The following is a 19,278-nucleotide window of genomic DNA, read 5'->3' on the forward strand; positions in this document are numbered from 1 at the left end:
GTTCCATCTCCACCCTCCATTTTCTGGATACAATTTCTCTCCTCTACTTTCCCCCCTTTGTACTGAGCCCACACACCAAGCTGCAGCGAGCTCTGCGCACACCAATGATCAGACAACACCTGCTGGCCATTTTGATGAACTGTAGGTTCTCAGCACAGCAAAGCACAGAGCGCATTATGAGCTAATCTAGCAGCACCCCGCCCAACACACCGCTGAACCAAGCCAAGGGGAGCCGAGGGAACTCAGCACCTGAGGATCAGATGCTACCATGTGAGAGGACAGACAATTCACCAGTGAACAGGAAAGGTGATTCAGCCCTTAATTCTCATACCTGCTCCCCTGCCCCAAAACCATTAGGCTGCAGAATGAATAGATGAGTCTGCAAATCAGACCCTGATGGAAGAGCAGAACCAATCCTCAGAAAGCACCATGCACCCCACCCCAGCGCAGGTGCAGAGTCCAGGGCCATCCAAGGCCCATAGAAACGATCCTTTTGTGAGAATCACACCATTTTCCTCAGAATAATTTATTAAATACAGCATTAAAAGTTTATTTGTTATGAATTCAGTCATTAAAAACAAATTTGTATATCTTTGTGCACCTGGACAATCAATTTCTAACCTGTGGTGCAGGAGGAGTGCCAATGCCCACGCTGCGAGGGAATGATCCTTTCCCATCCAGCCTCCTCCCCAAAGCAGTTCACCAGAATTAACCACATTTGCACAAAAATCAGTTGTTCCCCTGCGGCAGCCATAGAGTGGGCAGAAGCTGGTGGAAGCAGGGGTGCTAGAAAGGTTTGGGCTCTCCAGACTGCTGTGAAAAATGCTGACTGCTCCCATCAGTGGGATGTGCAGCTGTAGATGAGAAGTATTTTTGATTCAGAATGGCAAGGTGTCAAGCTGGGACCCCCCAAATGTCAGTCATTCCTAAGTTCCCCAACCTCTCTCAATAGGGCACACTCATTTGGTTTGGTTTCACACTGCAGCTGGTTGTCCTTATGAGCCAGGGAACTCCAGAAGCCAACCAGCCTTTTCCCCCAAGACCACACAAGCTTGCGCTACGAGCTGCAACCAGTATTGATGTGGTGAGGAACAGGAGTAAATCACAGTCAAAGGTTCTTTCTGATGCTCACGGTCACTGCACAGCAGACGGCTCTGGCAAATAAGGCTCTTCAGGAGAGTATTCCATGGGCTAGAATCATTTCGAAAAAGGAGGCTGCCCCAGCAGGCACCTCGGGAGAGTTCAGAGGTAGTGTGTGAGGTTTGAAGCTTGATTGTCAGTTTCCAGTGGGCTGAGAGCAGGCAAGGGTGGGAACGAAGAGGTCAGGCCCTCCAGCAAGGGAGCCTCAGAGGGTCCAGGAGGCTTCTGACCCCAGCTGGTTTGATTGGCCAGGCAGGCCTTATCCCTTTATACCCAGGGTCTACAGAACCAACAGGGACGAAGCCTGTCATGTGCTGCAGGTGTTGCCTATGAAAGTCACAGAGGATTTTCTGCGCACGTCTATTCCTGCAGAACACCTGGAGAGACCAGCATCAAGAAGTGCCATGCAAAGGTTTTAACTTGTTAAATTGTACAGCATTCCCTCCTCCCCCCACCATCCAGACCTATCTCCAGCAAGAACTCCACTAGGGTTCCTAACGAGCGCCCAGATCATCAAGGCCATGGCAACAAAAGCCTCCCTTGACTCAGCAGGTACGGGTACCCATTGTAAGAAGCTGGCCTGGTACTATGGCAGGGCAATGCAGACAGCTTTTTTGGTCCTCTCTGTTGTGACCCTACCCTTGGCAGATCTCCAGTTGTGGCAGATGTTCCCTGGTGGTGGGGAAACAGAGCAGTAAGAGGAGCTTAGAGGAAGCCAGCTATGCCAAAGGGCCCCTGGGAAGGATGACAGAGGCTACTGAGGCCAGTCCTGATTAGCAACAGCACTCAAAGACTCAGAGGAATCCACACAAGCCCGCCACTGCCGACATGACGAGTCACTGGCATGGCCAGTAAGGCATCACAGGTGCTTCACTAATAAAGCAGTAAATAAAGTGTTGGGTGACAGTACAGGAACACAGCCTATTGTGCTAGGTGTCCCGAGGACAAGCAGAGCTTCTGCCCTTGGATGCTGCAGGAGAAGGGCTGTAAGGTGGGTAGGCAGTTCTTCCCCTGACCTGCGCAGACACACACGCCCCAACACTCCTTCGCGCCAATGCTATGAAAAGACCCAAAGAACAAAGACAAAACTCTCAGCCTGGGACTAGCTGGTGGCCACAGGCGGCAGATGCTTCGCGCAGGAGCCGGGGGAGCCATGGTGCGGGGAGCAGCTCCCTCGGGTTCGAAGCACAGGGCTAGTTGCCATTGCTGAGGCTGGAGTTGGCGTTGCTACAGCTTTGTTCATAGGATGGGGGCGCCTCTGCAGGGAGAGAAAAAGGAGAGTTTAGGAGTCAGATTGTGCCGCTTACTTGGAAGGTTTCCTTTGTGGGGCCTGATGCAAATCCCACGCAAGCCAAAGTCTCAGCCCCCAGCAACACAGATATGCAAGCAAGTCACTTTTTGGAGACAGTCTGCCGTTCTGCTCCTCTCAGTGCATGGTCGGGCCGGGGGTGGGGAAGGGAAATGGAGCCAGCAATGCCTCTGCAAGGATCACAGAATGCCAGAGACAAAGCCCCCAGCCGTGCCTTATGACTTGGAGGCCCATGACCTGGGTTGCCTGGGAGGCTGCAAAAGGACAAGTCTGTAGCTACTGAAATAAAGACTCAGCCTATAAAAGGTGTCTGGTCACACCACACAAAAGTAACACTTACAGGCCTGTGCTAGTCCTACCAAGTAGGTCCTGTAGAGCTAAATGTTAAGCCTTACAACCCCCCTGCTCTGGTAGCCATCAATATTCAGTGCTCCAGGAGGGTCTCAACTTGTGTTCTATACATGCACACACAAGGGTGCCACATATCCAAGGCTGGAGAATCCTAGCATGCGGCAGCCAGTGGCACATGCTCACGTCTCCTCCTGGCTCGGAGGAGGCTGAGGGCAAGAGGTGTGGGCCGGCTCCTCTCTGCTTCCTTTCTGACCATCAGATGAGACAGAACATGCAGTACAGGGGAAGAGGGTGTAGTCCCAAGCTGTATTCTAGTCCCACATTTAGAAGAGCCTCCTGTTAACAGGCGGTTAGCCTCCATTTCTTCCCAGAGCCTGGGTTCCTACCTGTGCTCCACACATGGGTGACTGGTTAGCTGCATTCATTGGGGGCGGGGGTAGGGGGATATGACAGGATGCAGTTGGCACAGATTTCTAATATTGCTGCCCCTGCAGGCAATGCCTGGACCAGTGCCTATGGTTTCACAGAACCATGGATGGACCCAGGTGAATATCCAGGTGGAAGAACCTGTCCTTCATGCGGAGGCCTGCGAAGGACATTCCCTCCTCCAGGAAGGGGATTGTGTGCATCAGGGAAACCATTTGGGATTCTGCTTTGCAAATAAAAAAAAACACACAATTGCTAAAGGTCAGTAATTCCCACCTCCATTTTTTCCATCAGGAGCTAGGAAATATGGGGAGTAGAAATAGAGCTGATCCAGTGGGGCCAGGCTGCTGCCCAAGGTGGCACGCTGACACCAGGGCCCAGACAGTGGATGTGATAGCCAATTGGAGCAGGAGATCCTAGCCCACTGCCTTGCTCCAAGGCTGGGCCTGGTAAAAGCCTCTCCCACGGGCAGAGGCAGCACTTGGTCTTTGGCCCCTTGTTGGGTGGGGGCGGGGTGGAAAACCCCTCTGTAAGTGGGAACCTGGAGAGGAATTCTCCGTAGAACAGCTGCTGTGGATAATTTCCACTCGTCTGTTGTGACTGCCCTCCAGCCGTGAGCAAAGAGGCTTCAGTGGCCACCAAACATCTGAGGGGCAGAAGCAAATGGCATCAGCAGCAGCAGCTGATTCTTGATCATCCCATCAAAAGTAATTCCCGGGTGGGGGACGTGACTGTGCTTGTACTTGCAGTATAGGGTGCTACACACCTAGGTCCGCACGTCCCTGGATGTTTGCATGGGGGCTTGAAAGGGTGCTGGTGGTAGAAGGGTGGAGGAGGCAGTTTTGCCCAGTACCTCTCCATCCTGCTAGAAGCCACCCCAGCAGCCTCCACTGCAACTTGAAGGGATGTTTTTGTCACCAATTTGCCATCCTTGGTGAATTCTTGGAATTGGGCCTTGTCCTTTTGAGGAAGATTTTGGGCTTCAGGGATGAACTCCCAGTGAGCGATGAAAATGTTTTACTGATAGGGCCTGGTAGTTTGCACTATGAACCTGAAGGCTGGTAGAAGAAATTCTCTCTCCCCGCACCCCACCCCACAGAAGGCCAAACCATTTAGAGGCCAGTAAACAAGGCCATCATGGAACCAACTAGGTTTAGCCTGTTATTTTGCTGCTTCCTGTGCACCACCCTAACAGGGGTGAGAGCTGATTAGTTCTGTACAGTAGAACCCCGCGATACTCGACTTGCGTGTATCTTGGGTTAACAACTGAGCGGTGAGGAGCTGGTGCCTGGCTCCAGGCTGCTAGGTGCCACCTCCCCGCCACTCAGGGGAAAGCGCTGCTGCACTGGTCAGTTTCCCGGCTCCTGACAAGGACAGCAGCTAAAGGTCAGGCTGCAGTGGGACAGGAGCCGGGAAACTGACCGGTGAAGGTCAGTTTCCCTTTCCTGTGAGCAGCCAGCAGCCTAAAAAGCCAGGCTCTGGGCTGCCTGCCACTCACAGGAGATAGGAAACTGCCAAATGCAGCTCTGCTGATCAGCTTCCCAGTCTCTGGCAACCGTGGGGAGGCAGGAACCAGGCGGCAAACTGACCAGCACCGGTCAGTTTCCCAGCTCCCAGAAGTGCGGGGGAGCTGGGAGCCAGGCTGCCACCGGGTTCCCAGTTCCTCTTGACTTGCATGAAATGTGAGTTACGCAAGGTTGCCCAGGAACACAACCTTGGTGTAACTCGGGGTGTGGGGGGGGGGGCGGGGGCGGCACTACTGTATCAGCCATAGTGGAGTTTCTTTTCGCACATTCAGGACTCAAGTCCCTGTTGGCTGCGATGGAGTTCTCCCTCCTCACGCGTTTTGGAAGGGGGAAGTGGGAGGGTGGCGGATGCCACACTTAGTGGATCCTCTTCCTGGCAACAAAGGCAGCACCAGCATTTGATAGTCTCAGAGCAGGAAGGGAGGAGGGGGTGGGTTGCAGATACAGTTCTTAACTTAAGCTACTCCTACAGGACATTGTCAGGTTCTGAAGACAAAGATGAACCACAGAGGTCTCCACGGACACAGGCGATTCCAACTCAGGCCACGCTGCAATGAGGAGGACCTGGAGAGGTCTCCTTTGGCATCAACTCTTATTCCTTCTACTCAGACCATGAGGAGGTCTGTGTCTGTTGCTAGTGCCCAACAGATGCTACCAGTGAGCTCTCTCAAGCGCGTGACATGCACACCCACCTGAGCCAGACACTGAAGGACCAGCTCACAAAGCAGCAGATTACCCATGCAGTGGTTAAATCAGAACCCCTTAATCTCAACTCCTTCCCCTGAAATCTTTCACTCCCCTTGTAACTCATTAGCACTTGTTTGCGGATGTTTTGGCCTTCTTGGGCCAGTTATACAGCCAAAATGATGTCTAGTGCTTCAGTTTTACTCTAGGCATTAAGGGTGTTCTTATTGCCTTGGTATATTGTTTGATATAAGCCTATTCTGCCACCCAACCTGTTCTTTGGGACAGGCAGTGGATTTTCTCCTCCTGTATTAATGAATTCCCAAATTCCTACCCGTCTCATCACACGGACCTAAAATTTCCCCTCTTTGAGCCAGACCAAATGCCCACTCACATCAAGGAAAACGTCCTCTTAAAGTCGCTTTTCCAGCACTGCTGTCAACAGCATCAGCACAGAGACATTTATAACAGTGTATTGGACCAGTGCCTTTTTCTTACAAAAAGCTTCTCCACATCCACAGCTCTCTCTGAGGTGGGGTTCGGTTGCATCCCTCACAGTAGGCATGCAACAGGACCATCGTGGCTATGGGGGGGCGGGGAACCCTCTGTGGAGGCTACTCGACACAGAGACCACATTGCTGTGTCATCATAACTGGCTTTCTTCCCACTTTGCTGCCAAACCAGGCCACGGTGTTCCCTGTAAGCTGAGCGCTAGGGCAGCCACCCAGGATTCAGGTGCCGCCCGGCTTGTTGGCCGCGCACCCACAGCCAGCGCCATGCGTTTCTGTCAGTGGTGCACGTCCACACACGCCTTGGTGCGCATTAACGGTCTCTATCCATGGATGGAAAAGATTAGTGGGAACTCTGCTTGGCAGCCACAGGAAGAGCCACCTCTTGTGCTGCAGGTGTTTAACCCCTGCTCTTATAGCCGTGGGGTAAACAAGAAGCCCGTATTCCCCACAGCCACTGCACTCATTTCCCCCCAAACCCGCTCAGAGCTCCGGGAGGGCAGGCTCACCGTAAGGATAACCCCACGTGCTGTACTCCGGAGGCAAGATGAGAGAGCTGGCAGTGGGAACCGGAACCACCGGCCCCTCAGCAAAGTAAGGGACCGTTGCTCCTGTCGACAAGCAAAGCATGGGGTGGTTTGGAGAGCCAGTCTGGTCCGAGTCCAGCCTGAGGTCCTGGAAGTTCAGTCCCGGAGCGTAGCTGAACGGCTGATGCTGGGAATGGCTTTTGGTTGGGATTGAAACGTTGTCCATAGGGTGGTAGCCACTGGCTGCTTCCTCCTCTTCAGGTGGGGCAGATGGGACCACGACAGATGGAATGTGCTGGACTGACTGAGACGGGGTCAGAGGAGCCCTGTTCACAGCAATGTTGCCAATATAGATAGGCAAAGTGACTGAAACCTCTGGTGACTTCAAGGAAACCTGGGGAGAGGGGAAACAAGAGACACCCGAGTCAGTCAAGCCAGGTTCTGCCAGAGGCCTAGCCATGCCAAACACAGGCAGCTACAGCCACTGAGCCAAGAGTAAACAGCCTCAGCTCTAAGGCCCAAATGTGCCATGGTAGGAGCAAATTACTGGCAAGTACCAGCCTATGCACCAGCCCCCACATGGTTTTGTCTGGTGCCTTAACCAGGTTTCTGAAAAGGGGGCTCAGGGCTGAATTCCCAAGTACTCAGGACCCAACGTGCACATGTCTGCTAAAAGCTTGGCCAGAAACATGGCCTTTATTCCTTCTCCAGCTGGGTGACCTCAGACTTGCCGAGGCTGGGACTGCTCCGTTAGGCTTGTTGCTGAAGAGTGCTATGCAGTCTATGGGGGGGATTGTAGTAATGCCCTGCACCACCGTCAGGAAGCAGCCTGGAGCTCAGCAACACAGGCAGCTGCTGAGACACACCTCTGCTGAGCAGCCTGACATCCCCATCATCCATGGGTCTCCTCCAGAGCAGGTGGTGTTTACTCCCAGAGCTGCCCCGACCAGGGACTCTGGCCCAGCCCAGGGGAAGTACTCCTGGGTGTTGGGCTGTTAGAAGGGGAGGAGAGGAAGAGAGTACCCACTTGGATGTAGTAGTCAACATGTATGAGGCTGCAGCCTTGCAGCACCGACTGTGGCAGCGCTGGGACTAGGATCTGCTCCTTCCATTCTGCATTCTTCCAGGCCTTCACCCCCGAGCCCTCCACCTCCGCAATGGTCCTCAAGTCATAAATCCAGCGCTTGGATTTGTATGCAACCTTCTGCAGAGGGGAGAGAAACTGAGGACTGAGCAGAAAGATTTCCCCGATGTCCCTTTCTTCGGGCTTCCAGCATTGCACGGTAGCAGCCAGCCTCCTCCAGGTTCAAGTCAGAGGCAGCCGTGAACGAGAAACCCCTAAAAAGGGGGAATAGTGGGGGTCTGGCAGGACAGAGAGCAACACGGAGTTTTTGCCTGGTTTCTAAAGGAAATTATGTGACAGTTGCTATCGCAGCAGACACACTGGGGATTGAATCAGAGCTGAAAGCCCAAGGCTTGAGCCTGTGCTGTGAGACACTCAGTGGAACAGGCACAGAGGGCAAGAACTTAACCTGTCATCTGCCCACTCACTGAGTTCCACCTGGACAGCATTTATGGGGTGGGGTGGGGGGCGGGGGAGATCTGGTCACCCCACCAACCAAGTTAGTTAATTCTGCTTCTCCTCTTTGGATATGGTTTCCACCTGACCTTCCCACCCCACCTACTGTGCACCTGGGGAAAGGAGGTGCACAAAGATTTAGAGATTAGCAGATGCCACTTCCCTTATTTAATAGTTGAGCCCAGAAGAGAAAGCAGCCTCAAGTCCCTGCTCTCGCTGCACCTGTCCAGGTGTGGCTCCAGCCCAGCCATTGGTCCCAGCCTCAGCAGAGGACTCTTACCTGGAGGAGGCTGGCCACTACCATCCCAGTGTCCCGGCCAGACTTGTTCTCAATGTTGGTGCGTAGCTGGATCACTTGCCCCACGACGTACCCTTTGAGGTCGGAGGTGGTGGTTAAGATGATGTTTCCGCTCTTCACCAGCTTGTAGCTAAACTTCTTTGTGATGGATGCGGTGTTGGGTTGCTGGGGGAGGACAACAGAAAGTCAGATGTGGGGGTCTGAGAGAGGGTTTGTAGTTGTTGGGAAAAGCTGTTTAAGGCAACGTGGATCTGGGGGTTTTCCAAACCTGAGCACCCGGTCTTCCAGCAGCCCATCGCTGAGGCATCCAGCTCCCTTGCTTGCTTGCTCTTTACCTCCTCCCACTCATGTGCTGTTACTCCCTCAGGTTCATTGTATTTCATGCTTGCCTTTGGATCACCCACCCCAGGCCTTGAATACTCTCCCATTTTCTTGCCAAGCTTTTCTCCTGGCTTCCAAATCCCACAGTAGCTGCCATGGTTTCAGCTCCACCCTTGCTACAGTTGAATGAGGCTGTGCATGCCTCAGGCTGGTGCCCCATCTTTTGTGAGTGGCCAAGCACAGCACTCCTTAAGTTTCAATGCAACAAGCTACTCCACCCCCAGATAGTCTTCCAGAGCAGGGCAGACTTCACAGGTCCCCAGAAAGCTGCTTCAGTCCAGAGGTAAACAAAACTAGCAGCTGATTTTCCCCATAAGCATCGTACAGTTGCCTGAAGGGCCAACGCCAGAGGACAGCCAGTCTGTGCCAGCCTGGAGCAGTCCTTTCTCACAGCAGCTGAGACAGCCCTGGCCCAAGCTCTATTCAGCAGGAAGGATTCCAAAGCTGGCAAAAGCCATAAGGTGTCATTACACACCATGGATCATCACAACCCCTCTTAGGATAGGGCAGATTACATGCTCCTGGGGGCAGATACCCAGTGGGATCACCAAGAAAAGGGTTCCTTCTCATACAGATCTCAAGCATGTAGGTGAGTGCACTGGTGGAGCCTGGAGGGAACAAGCCCATGGATTTAGGGCCAGACCTGTGACATCCTGCAGAGCTTCAGGAGATATAGTAGACCCCTGACTTAGGTGGGGGTTGTGTTCTTGCAAACCCCGCATGAGTCAAAGGTCCCATGCAACTCAGGGGAGCCAGGAAACTGATGTGGGTACCAGCCTTGGTCAGTTTCCTGGCTCCAGGAGTGGAGGGAGCTGGGATCAGGTGAAACCTGGCTCCCTCCTCACTTTTTGCAGAGCTGGGAAACTGACTAGGGCAGCTGCCCTGGTCAGTTTCTGGCTCCTGATGGTGGTAGCAGCTGAGATCCTGACTCTCAGCTGCTGTCACTGACCAGAGCAGCTGCCTCCCCCAACAGGAGCTGGGAAACTGACTGGCAGTGCTGATCAGTTTGCTTGCCACTCAGAGTCATGTTAACCCAAGATGCACGCAACTTGAGTGCGTGTGTCTTGGGGGGTGTCTATCGTAATGCACTCAACCCTACTGCCTCCAATCCACACAGCATGCTCTAAGAGCAACATCCTCCTCCCAGTTAAGAATTACTCCACTGGTTTTACAGGACAACATTAGGTAGGGACACTGGTTTTGCCCTCTATCCCAATGGGAGACATTCAAGGGTGCAAGAGCCTTTTGGCCTTCCCCATTACTGCTCTCTTACCTCAATGTCAGGGATGTCATTCAGGTTGAGTGGGCAGAGAATGTAGAAGACCTTGTTGCACTTGTGATCCTTGGCGAATCGGGGTGTATCTATCACAGCTTTGACCTGATGAACCACCTTTCCAAAAGGGCCTTCAAATGATGTGGGGGCTGATGCTAGATTCAAAAAAGGCAGAAGTCAAAAGACCACCCCTCAAGCCATTGGGCGGGGAGCTGGGCCTTACCCACAACTTTCCTAGGGCTCAAAGCAAGAGAAGAGGCAGAACGCTGCCACCACCATTTGGGTTTGGGTCTCCCAAGCGCATCTGTGCCTGGGCATGCAGGATCAGAGACCAAATTTGGTCCATTGCAGCCTGCTTTTTACTGAAGAGAGACAGCCTGTGCTATGAAGCTGTGGTGTTGGGAGAAGCTGGGACAGCATTAACTCTTCTTTGCACTGCGATAGTGCCTGGGACCTCCCGTCATGTAGCAGATCACCTTGGGGTAGGCACGGTAAAGAACCCTGAACAAAGACAGTCCCTGCTCCAAGCAGCTGTCAATCTTTCCTCCCACTCAGTGAGCTTCTCCAGCTTCGACCAGGACCAAGACAGAGGTCCCTCTTGTACTCCCACCAGCTCGGGCGAGGTGACAGTGAGGCTAACGTGGGCAAGCTGGAAGCTGCTGGAGCCTATTTCATAGAATCATAGGGTTGGAAGAGACCTCAGGAGGTCAGAGTCCAACCTCTTGCAGGGCCAATCCCAACTATATCATCCCAGCCAGAGCTTTGTCAAGCCAGGACTTAAAGATCTCTAGGGACGGAGGAGATTTCACCACCTTTAGGTAATCCATTCCAGTATTTCACCACCCTCTCTAGTGAAATAGTTTTTCCTAATGTAAAAGCTAGGCCTTCTCGCTTGCATCTTGAGACCCCTGCTCCTCATTCTGCCATCTGTCACCACTGAGAACAGCCTTTTTCCATCCTCTTTGGAACCCTTCTTCAGGCCGCAGATGGCAGCTGTCAAATCCCCCAAATCCCTCAGCCTCTCTTCATGAGTCAAATGCTCCTGCCCCCCAATCACTTTGGTTGCCCTCTGCTGGGCTCTCTCCAGCATGTCCACGTCCCTTCTGTAATGGGGGGGGACCCAGAATTGGACACCATTTCACTACCTTGTTTAGTTCAAGCCAGTTTGTCTGTGTGAAGCTTTTGCTTGTACTGCCCTCTTTGTTGCTTTTGATGCAGCCCATTGCAAACCTAGGCATATAAGTTGATATACCCCCTGGAAGGCCTCTGTCTAGCCCTAGGGTACAAGTAACCCTGGTTGAGAACCCCTGCTTCAGTTAACACAGCTCTCATCTGCACTGGGCAGGGAGCTGCAGAGTTCCTTTTCAGGTTAGCCAGCGGCATGGTCAAGACCAAGAGGCCCGAGTCCTGACTACAGCATAGCTTCTGCCCCCCCATCACCGGCAGAGGTACTGGGGTCTGAATTTGGCCTGTGGAGACAAGTTAGGGCTCCCAGCATGACATTTTTCTGGCTCCTCTAACGAAGACACAACCTCCCGAGGGATAATTCCAAAGGGTCACTTTACTCAACATCGCACTTTTAAAGACCAAGGGTCAGTTTAAGACCAACTCCAGCTATTCACGGAGAGGCTGCCCTAAGAGCTTCTCTTTAATGGAGGCTGTGCTCTGACTTCTGGAGTTTTCCAATGCTTAATACGCTCTTAGGCCTGGACTCGAGACCTGCTTTGGTTTGAAACCAGGTTGGCAGACATGAGCTTACATGTGGCTGTGCACCTGGCATGGCCACACTTTAGTACCACCAAGAGTGGTTGGCTCTGGACTGCCCACTAGTGCTGCCAATAGAGAAGAGGCATATTTGAAAATCCCATTAGCCATCTCGCTTGGAAGCCACCTGCTGTCCCAGCTCAGACAAGGTCAGAGACACTTGACTTGTCCTCCCCACACCCCCGCCCACTTGGCCTGGAGGTGATTTTACTGTATACGCCAGAGGAAAGAAGCATCTTCTGGAAACACTAGAGTCTTCACTACCCTATGGCCTGCAGAGCAACGCCAAGCAGTCAGGATCAGCACCGTACCTGGCAGCAGGAACTGGAAGGGAAAGGTGTGCTCGCCCGCTGTCAGAACCCCTGCAAGAGACAGAGCAAAGGTAAATGGACACAGGTAATACCAACCCAGAAGCATCTTGGGCACTAGCAGCCTGAAACAGAATATCTGTGTGTGAGCAACCAGCTGCCCGTGAAGATAACCTGCCAGCTAAGAACACACGTATGGGATTCATCCCCACAAAGCCTGAGTAGCCTTGGTTGACAGCTCCACATGCCTCATTGTTGAAAATGTTTCAGAAGTGCACTCCAGTCTGTGAGCCAGTTCAGTCAAGAGTGGTTGGCAAAGCCTGCAGCATTTCACACTTCTTTGGACTTTAAGAAATATTGGCATTCCCCTTAGCACAGCTGATGCACTCTCACACTCAGCACCTGTCTGAACACCAGTAGTAGGGCAGGATCCTTGCAGCAGCAGGTGCAGTGGTCAGAGAAGCAAGGTCTATAGTTTCAAGCTGGTCACAGGCGACTGCTGCAAAACCCAGGAAGGAGATGGAGCATTTCTGATGCTCTCAAGCAATAGGATGCAGTCATAGGAAGGACACCTGAGATGAGGCCAGGATGCCTAGCATGCTCTGCTGACTGTCCTAAGTGTGGGGGAAAGTTTAGTCCCGACAGGCCTATGCAATTGTAATCCTCACATGCTGCTCACCCTAAAGGAGCCTGCTTACCTAGACAAGACCCTCCTTCAGCAGGAAGGTTTGCAGTCTCTGGCTTTCATCAGCCATCAGTCAAAACTGCCTTCTCATAACAAAAAAACACATTCATTTCTCAGGCTGTTATTTGCCAAAAAGTATCTACATGAAACTTCTGGCATCTGGAAGGCAAGCTGTACACGGTAAAGGCAGAATACAGAGTCACACTCCTGGGCCCACAATGAGCCATATGGTTTTGGCAGACATGGCTGAGATTTCAAGCTGATTTTCAAGAGATGATTTCAGTGCAGTTGATTGGATTTGTACCATGACCAAGTGCAAGAATTGTACCATGAACAAGGCCTATAATGCAATCACGCAGCTGAGGACACACTGCAAATCCCAGACTGAGCCTTGGGCTTTCAGCACAGCAGGCAGCTTCCCCTATCTCAGGTCTGTCCAGCACTTACATCCCAGACCCTTGCCTAAGGAGCAGCATGGGCTCCTCATGGACGCACTGGAGCCATTCGTACAGCACAGGTGCTGAGAGCCTTCGAAACACACTGGAACCCCTGTACAGAATGGAACCCATTTCAAGCCCAGGAGGTTGGGATTGGGAGCTGCAGCTCTCCCAGCACTTAAGTCCCCACTTCTGTGATGGGAACACAATCGAAGAGACCGTGGTGTAAGAGAGAGCAGCCATTCTGGTGCTTGGCCTTCACACTCACAAGCATTAGACACTTGGATTTAACCAGGCATTGGGAGAAGGGTTTAGATTTTGTACCAGAGTCGTCATTTTATCTGCTATCAAGTTCCCCACATCAGCACCTGCTGCCCCTTTTCTAGCCCCACAATTACCTTAACTACGGCTGCCATTCAGCAACTCTGTTGAAATGTCTTTGGACCACATGAATGGCATTGTAACTACCGCAAGAACCCTTCTTTGCTATCTGGAGAAATAAGCAAGGAGCCAAGACTGCTTTAGCCATGCCAAGCTAGTTAGCAAATCCCGGTCTTAAATTCCACAAAGGCAATTGCAATACTGTGTGTGCAGTCTCACTTCTAGGTTCATTAGCTACTGATACATTGTAGTTAAGGGCAGATAATACTGTTACACTTATTAGCAATTCCATCTCTGGCAATTAACAGCAGAAAGGAAGAGAGGACTTTACAAAACTGTTTACAGGTGCATGAGGTTATTAATTGGCAGCACGGCAAGAGGAAGATGCTTGGCAGGTCACTGAGGCCAGCAAGGCAGAGCCAAAACCCAGAAGTGAGCTAGCTAATTTGTTGCTGCAAGAAATGGGCTACAAGACAGAGAGCCGCCAATCTGCTATTGTGGAACAGCAGAACCCCATTCATCAGCAGATGACTGGACACAGATGGGGAAAGGACACAGAGAGCGACTGAGTCTCTTCCTCATCCGCAGGGGACATTTTTGCAACATGGAATCGTGAAACAGGGTTGGCCACTTCTTGAATGCCTCGCTGTAGCCAGGGGTGCCTCTGCAGACACCTGTCTGCTCCCATCCCATCCCATCCCATCCCACCCCACCCCACCCCACCCATCCACTTCGGGGCTGCACCAGAACCGTGCACAGACTTCTCTCCAGGTCAACGTCACCCCTGCCTAAGGCCAGTCTAACAAAGTTCTTAACCGTTCTCAAGGTCCAAAATACAGTCCGCTGCCTCACAAGATCCCATACGTCTCAACACCAGAGCTCTCCTTCGGTCCCAGCTGTTCTCCCCAGCCATCTTCCCAGCTGGAGCTCAGCCTTTGGGCACTGGCCTCTAGGGGCCCCAAACTTTAAGCTCAACTCCCATCTAGGTTTCCCCACAGGAGCCTCTTTTCCATCACAACACGAAGTCCCGTGGCACCTTATAGACTAACAGGTATTTTGGAGCATAAGCTTTCGTGGGCAAAGACCCACTTCATCAGATGATGAAGCGGGTCTTTGCCCACGAAAGCTTATGTTCCAAAATACCTGTTAGTTGGTATCTTCAAAAAAACAACAAGGTTTGCTAGGACCTCTCAATGGTTGTTTAGTCACACAGCCAAGCTGTGGGAGCTATTCAAGGAACACACACACACACACACACACACACACACGACTCTCTGGCCTGCAATGGAAAGATGCACATTGTAACAAGAAGCAGTTTGTCCCCAGCACCACGTGACTGCTCCTTTAGAACAGGCAAGGCAATCAGCCATTCGACATGCTGTTACACGATTGGTTTTCGATTCCCCCACCCCTCCCCACCATGCCTAAACGCCCCCCCCCGCTCACTTTCTCCCCCCTCACACATCACCAAGGTGTAGGCTCAAGTCTACTCACTAGGTGGTGCTCTGCAGCCACACTTCAGTTGGCAGCCTACTCAAACCCTGGCTGGGAATGACATTAGCATTTCCATGGCAGAACTGGAGAAGGGGTCATATCTCAGGGAGGGCTGAAGCAAGCATGTGTGCTCCTCAGGGCAGGCACTCGTTTCCTTCATTTGCCCAGCACTGATCACCACAGGAAGCGTGGCCCGATCCATGATAAAGAGCATGTTTCAAACCTGCAGGACTGAAGCTATTTAAAACAGAACAGCCCACCCCACAGTGGCTCTCCAATGCAATTCAGAGTGGCTGATGCACAGGCTGGACAATGGGAACCCTAATTTCCAGTTCCTGGTTATATTAACTCACACCCAGGTGCCAGTCAAATCATTACACTTCTGCACCTCAGTTTCCTCACCTGTAAAATGGGGTGATATACTCACCTACTACCTGAGAGTGGTTGCAAGTACTGGATGTTTACCAAGCCCTTTGGAGATGCAAAGCTCCATACCAAGCACTACAGTCATGCCCATGACTGCTGCATCTTTGTTTCTCAGGCTGAGCATCAATTGGAAGTACGGCTGCAGAGTCAATTTGTTTTGCTGTTCTGGAGGCATTCCAAAAAAGGATTCATGCGAGAGGACAAGCGGCTTTCTTCCTTGGGGGGCACCTGTCCCTACAAGGGTTTTCTGTAACTGCACAGAGCAAGGCCAGCTGATGGAACATGTCTGGCGTTCTTCGCCCTGGCCTAAGATGGTGACCGGCTAGCTAGCTCCTACCCTGGCAGAAGGCATACCACGCCACCCGCAAGACAGCTGCACTTCTACAGGCCATGCTGGAGCTGAAGCTCAAAGCCCGTAATACCCTTTGGTGCTGCTGTCGCCTTCCAGAAAGATCTTTTTGGTTCTAGTTCCTGCAAGCAAGCAAGCAGCACAAAGCTCAGCAGAGCGAACAGGAGCTGGGACAGGTGGCTCTCAGCACAGATAGGCAGGAATTTGCAATGCCTGTCACCAACAATCAAGAGTTCAAACGTGACCTCTACTCTGCAGGCAACAGCAACGAGTGGTCGAACAGTCCAGCTTCACGGCAACTGCCAGGCAGCAGCAAACCCCAGAGCTGGTTCTACTGACTCCGGCTCACGCAACAGGGGTCAAAACAGCTGTGCAGAATTCCCACCTTGGGCTGGAGCTCTGAGCACCCAGCAAAGGGAGAGGGGCAGAGAGCCCTGGCTCCTGCCTGAGTCACATCTACCCCATTCTTGGCTCCCCACAGGGGCTTGTGTTTCACTGAGCAGAGCTACAAGACTTACTGCCACCAGGCGTGGAGGGGGTTTTGGCCAGTGCAGATGCCCCCGGAACCACAGATTCCAGATGAATCACCAAAGGGCCGTGATCATTCAGGGCACTGGCAGATCATCCAGCTTCCCCGGAGGATTCCAGCTCACAGGTTTGCTGCTCTCACGCCAGCGAGAGCAAGGCGAGGCGTTCAGTAGTCAGGCCATGCCTCCCAGCTTCCTGCCACGCATCAGCGATCCTCAAGGAAGGGATTTCCCCCCGCCCCCCACTACCCCTCATATGCATAGCAGAGACTAGCTGCCACATCAGACCCATTTGGGGCACTAGCTCCATCCTGCACTATTGCTACAAATCTCCCCTCCCGCCACCCTAAGTGCAAGGGCCTCAGGTGAAGAACAGTCCCTCTCCCCCGCATGCCAGAGAGCAAGTGGAGCTGGGAAAAAATCAGCTGCGGGGGAGAGGGCTGAGGCAGAGAAACATACAAGGGTAGTTTCCACTAGCTCCGTAGAGCCTGGAATGTGGGACTCCCACAACTCACCCTTCCACCCACCCAGGTCAGGCTGAATTTGGGCAGCCCTTCACTGAAGCCTCCCCAAGACAGCAAGGGGAAGAAGCAGCCTCCTCCACCCTGCTGGAGGACATGCATTCACTACCCAGCCCGAAGGAGATGGGGAGAGAATACAGTGCTAAGGCCACTCATCTGAAGGTAAGACCACAGAACAAGACAGATGTTGGCAGAGACACCCTAGCAGGATGAGAAAAGGGAACAGCCCACAGCCCTGCTCCTGGAAACAGGCAGATTGTTCTCCCATTGTTGATGCCAAATGGGTGACTGACAGGGTCTCCACGCACCCACCATCGGCTTTCCTGCTGGTAAAGCAGAGTCAGTGGCACGAGTTTGGTCCTGCACCTCCCTGCTACTTCGACCTCAGGATGCACTGCTACTGCTCAACCAGCAGCGTTGAGTCTAGGGGGCCTGCTGGCAGGAGAAGGCGAGAATGGCCAGCAGCACATGGGGACGCAGACCATGCAAGGTGGATGTTGGGGGAGAGCCAGATACACCCCCATTACTCCCACTGTTCTTCCTCCGGAGCCTACAGGCATCATCATAGGAAAGCTGCTCTGATGACATGAAGACCAGGACGTTAACAGGGTCCAAAACAGAGCTAGATAAATTCCTGAAGGTTAGGTCTATCAATTGGCCAGGAGGGGTAAGAATGGTGTCCCTGGCTCTGTCAGGGGCAGGAAATGGGTGACAGGCGAGGAACCACTCAGTGATAATCTGTTCTGTTCACTCCCTCTAGGGCATTGGCCACTGTCTGAAGACAGAATGCTGGGCTAGATAGACCTTTGGCCATACTGAGTTAGACCATTCTCATACTTCTGGCAATAGTTCTCCCTGAAAAAGCTTTTCCCATAGATACTAAAAAGGGGAGATTTCCTCTTTAATCTGCATCTGGATGTTAAAAATCCTGTTGCATGGAACCAGCAGGGCTCAGAGCTGTGTTTTTAGAGCAATACCAGAAACATTCACAGGCTGCCTGGGGCGTGCGCAAGAGAGAGAGAGTCCATGAAGCAAGCCTTTAAAGCAAAACCCACAACTCCATCCCCATTTCTTCCTCCACCCAGCTTCAATACCCAGAGCTTCCCCTCTGGAGACATTGTCTAGTCTGCATGGTCCTGTCCTTACGCCTAACAGCAGCTGTAAAAGAGCAACGACAGTGAGGAAGGGATTGAGCGTTACCACTTTCAGCACGTGACTAACTCACGTTCCCAAAAGCCTGAACAAAGGGTGTAGTTTGCACAGACAAAAAGCTTTTCCTGAAGGTTAGTACATGCAGCTAAAAATACCTCTGAGAAAGTCATTGTGCAGCAGCAGCTGCTGCATTAGCAGGGCAGTGATGATGCAGCAACTTTTCCTCCAGGGTGAAGAGTACAAAAACTGTGGTCTTTGCAGCCTCCTCTCTACAAAGGCTTGGCTGGGGATGTCCAGATGGTGGTGCATGTCCTTCCCCAGTGGAGCCTGCACTGACAGATAGCATCCCATTCTCTGGCTGACAGATGTGCAGAGATCACAGCTGGGACAACTGAAGCTATGAGCCCAACAAGGGCCTATTTCACAGCAGGAAGCCTGGCAGTTTCACTGCCGGTATTCTCATCATTTTCATAGCTGGTATTAGTTCATATTGGTCTCTGGCAGGATAAACAGTTCGAGCCCACCAGCTTGTGGGCTGAGAGCTGATGCCTGAGACCAAATGCAAAACAGGAGCCATGAAACATAATATCAGTTTCACTGCTGGTAGGCTTCCCACTCAAACAAAGCACACCCTCAGCTCAATGCCTGGGCTGAGAACCTACAGTCCCACTGCACCACTAATGCTTTGCCCATCACAGCTGTGGAATTACTATTTCTGGACAGCGGGCAACTCACATCAGTAGCGACACCAGTCTGGTCTAGATACTTCCATAGTAAAGCTGAACTTATGAACTAACTGCAAGGTAGACCAGGCCTAGATCTGCAGTAGAGGGTCTGCTACAGAGTGGAAGGAACTCCTATGCTAAACGCCAATTCTGAAAGTCTTACTGTTCACAGCAGAGAACATCCCATGGTCTTGCACGCAGTTTTCCTCATTGCATTCACTAGCAACTCTGGATGTGTCTGGGAACAAGGGACTTTCTGCTTTTCAGCCCAGCTGACGTTACAGCAGAGTGCAATGGGACAGGTGAGCCCTCAGCCATGATTACGTTGTGGCAACAGTGTCTCAAAGCAGGATTTGGACATTACTGGGGTATCCAGTAGGAGGTGCTTGTCTAGAAGGTCAGTTATTTTCAGGTTAACTCAGTTCCGGGAAGCAGGAAAACTGGGTTCTATTCCCAGTCACTGGGTGATTTGGAGCAGTTCCCCAGCACAAACCACAAGGCAAGAG

At 52.2% G+C, this 19,278-nt stretch overlaps 1 protein-coding gene across 1 annotated transcript in view; it reads right to left on the bottom strand.

Moving 5' to 3' along the window:
• Positions 1-525: 525 nt before the first annotated feature.
• Positions 526-19,278, bottom strand: part of ARRDC1 (arrestin domain containing 1) — a 57,540-nt gene continuing 38,787 nt past the window's right edge. The window contains exons 3-8 of the mRNA XM_075015317.1: positions 12,079-12,129; positions 10,004-10,158; positions 8,332-8,514; positions 7,500-7,676; positions 6,455-6,866; positions 526-2,398 (exon numbers count right to left, since the gene is read on the bottom strand). Coding sequence (XP_074871418.1) covers positions 2,334-2,398; positions 6,455-6,866; positions 7,500-7,676; positions 8,332-8,514; positions 10,004-10,158; positions 12,079-12,129 — 1,043 coding nt within the window. The 3' untranslated portion in view covers positions 526-2,333. The remainder of the gene's footprint in view (positions 2,399-6,454; positions 6,867-7,499; positions 7,677-8,331; positions 8,515-10,003; positions 10,159-12,078; positions 12,130-19,278) is intronic.

The sequence above is a fragment of the Carettochelys insculpta genome, chromosome 21, assembly GCF_033958435.1.
Source record: "Carettochelys insculpta isolate YL-2023 chromosome 21, ASM3395843v1, whole genome shotgun sequence".
In the NCBI taxonomy this organism is placed as follows: Eukaryota; Metazoa; Chordata; order Testudines; family Carettochelyidae; genus Carettochelys; species Carettochelys insculpta.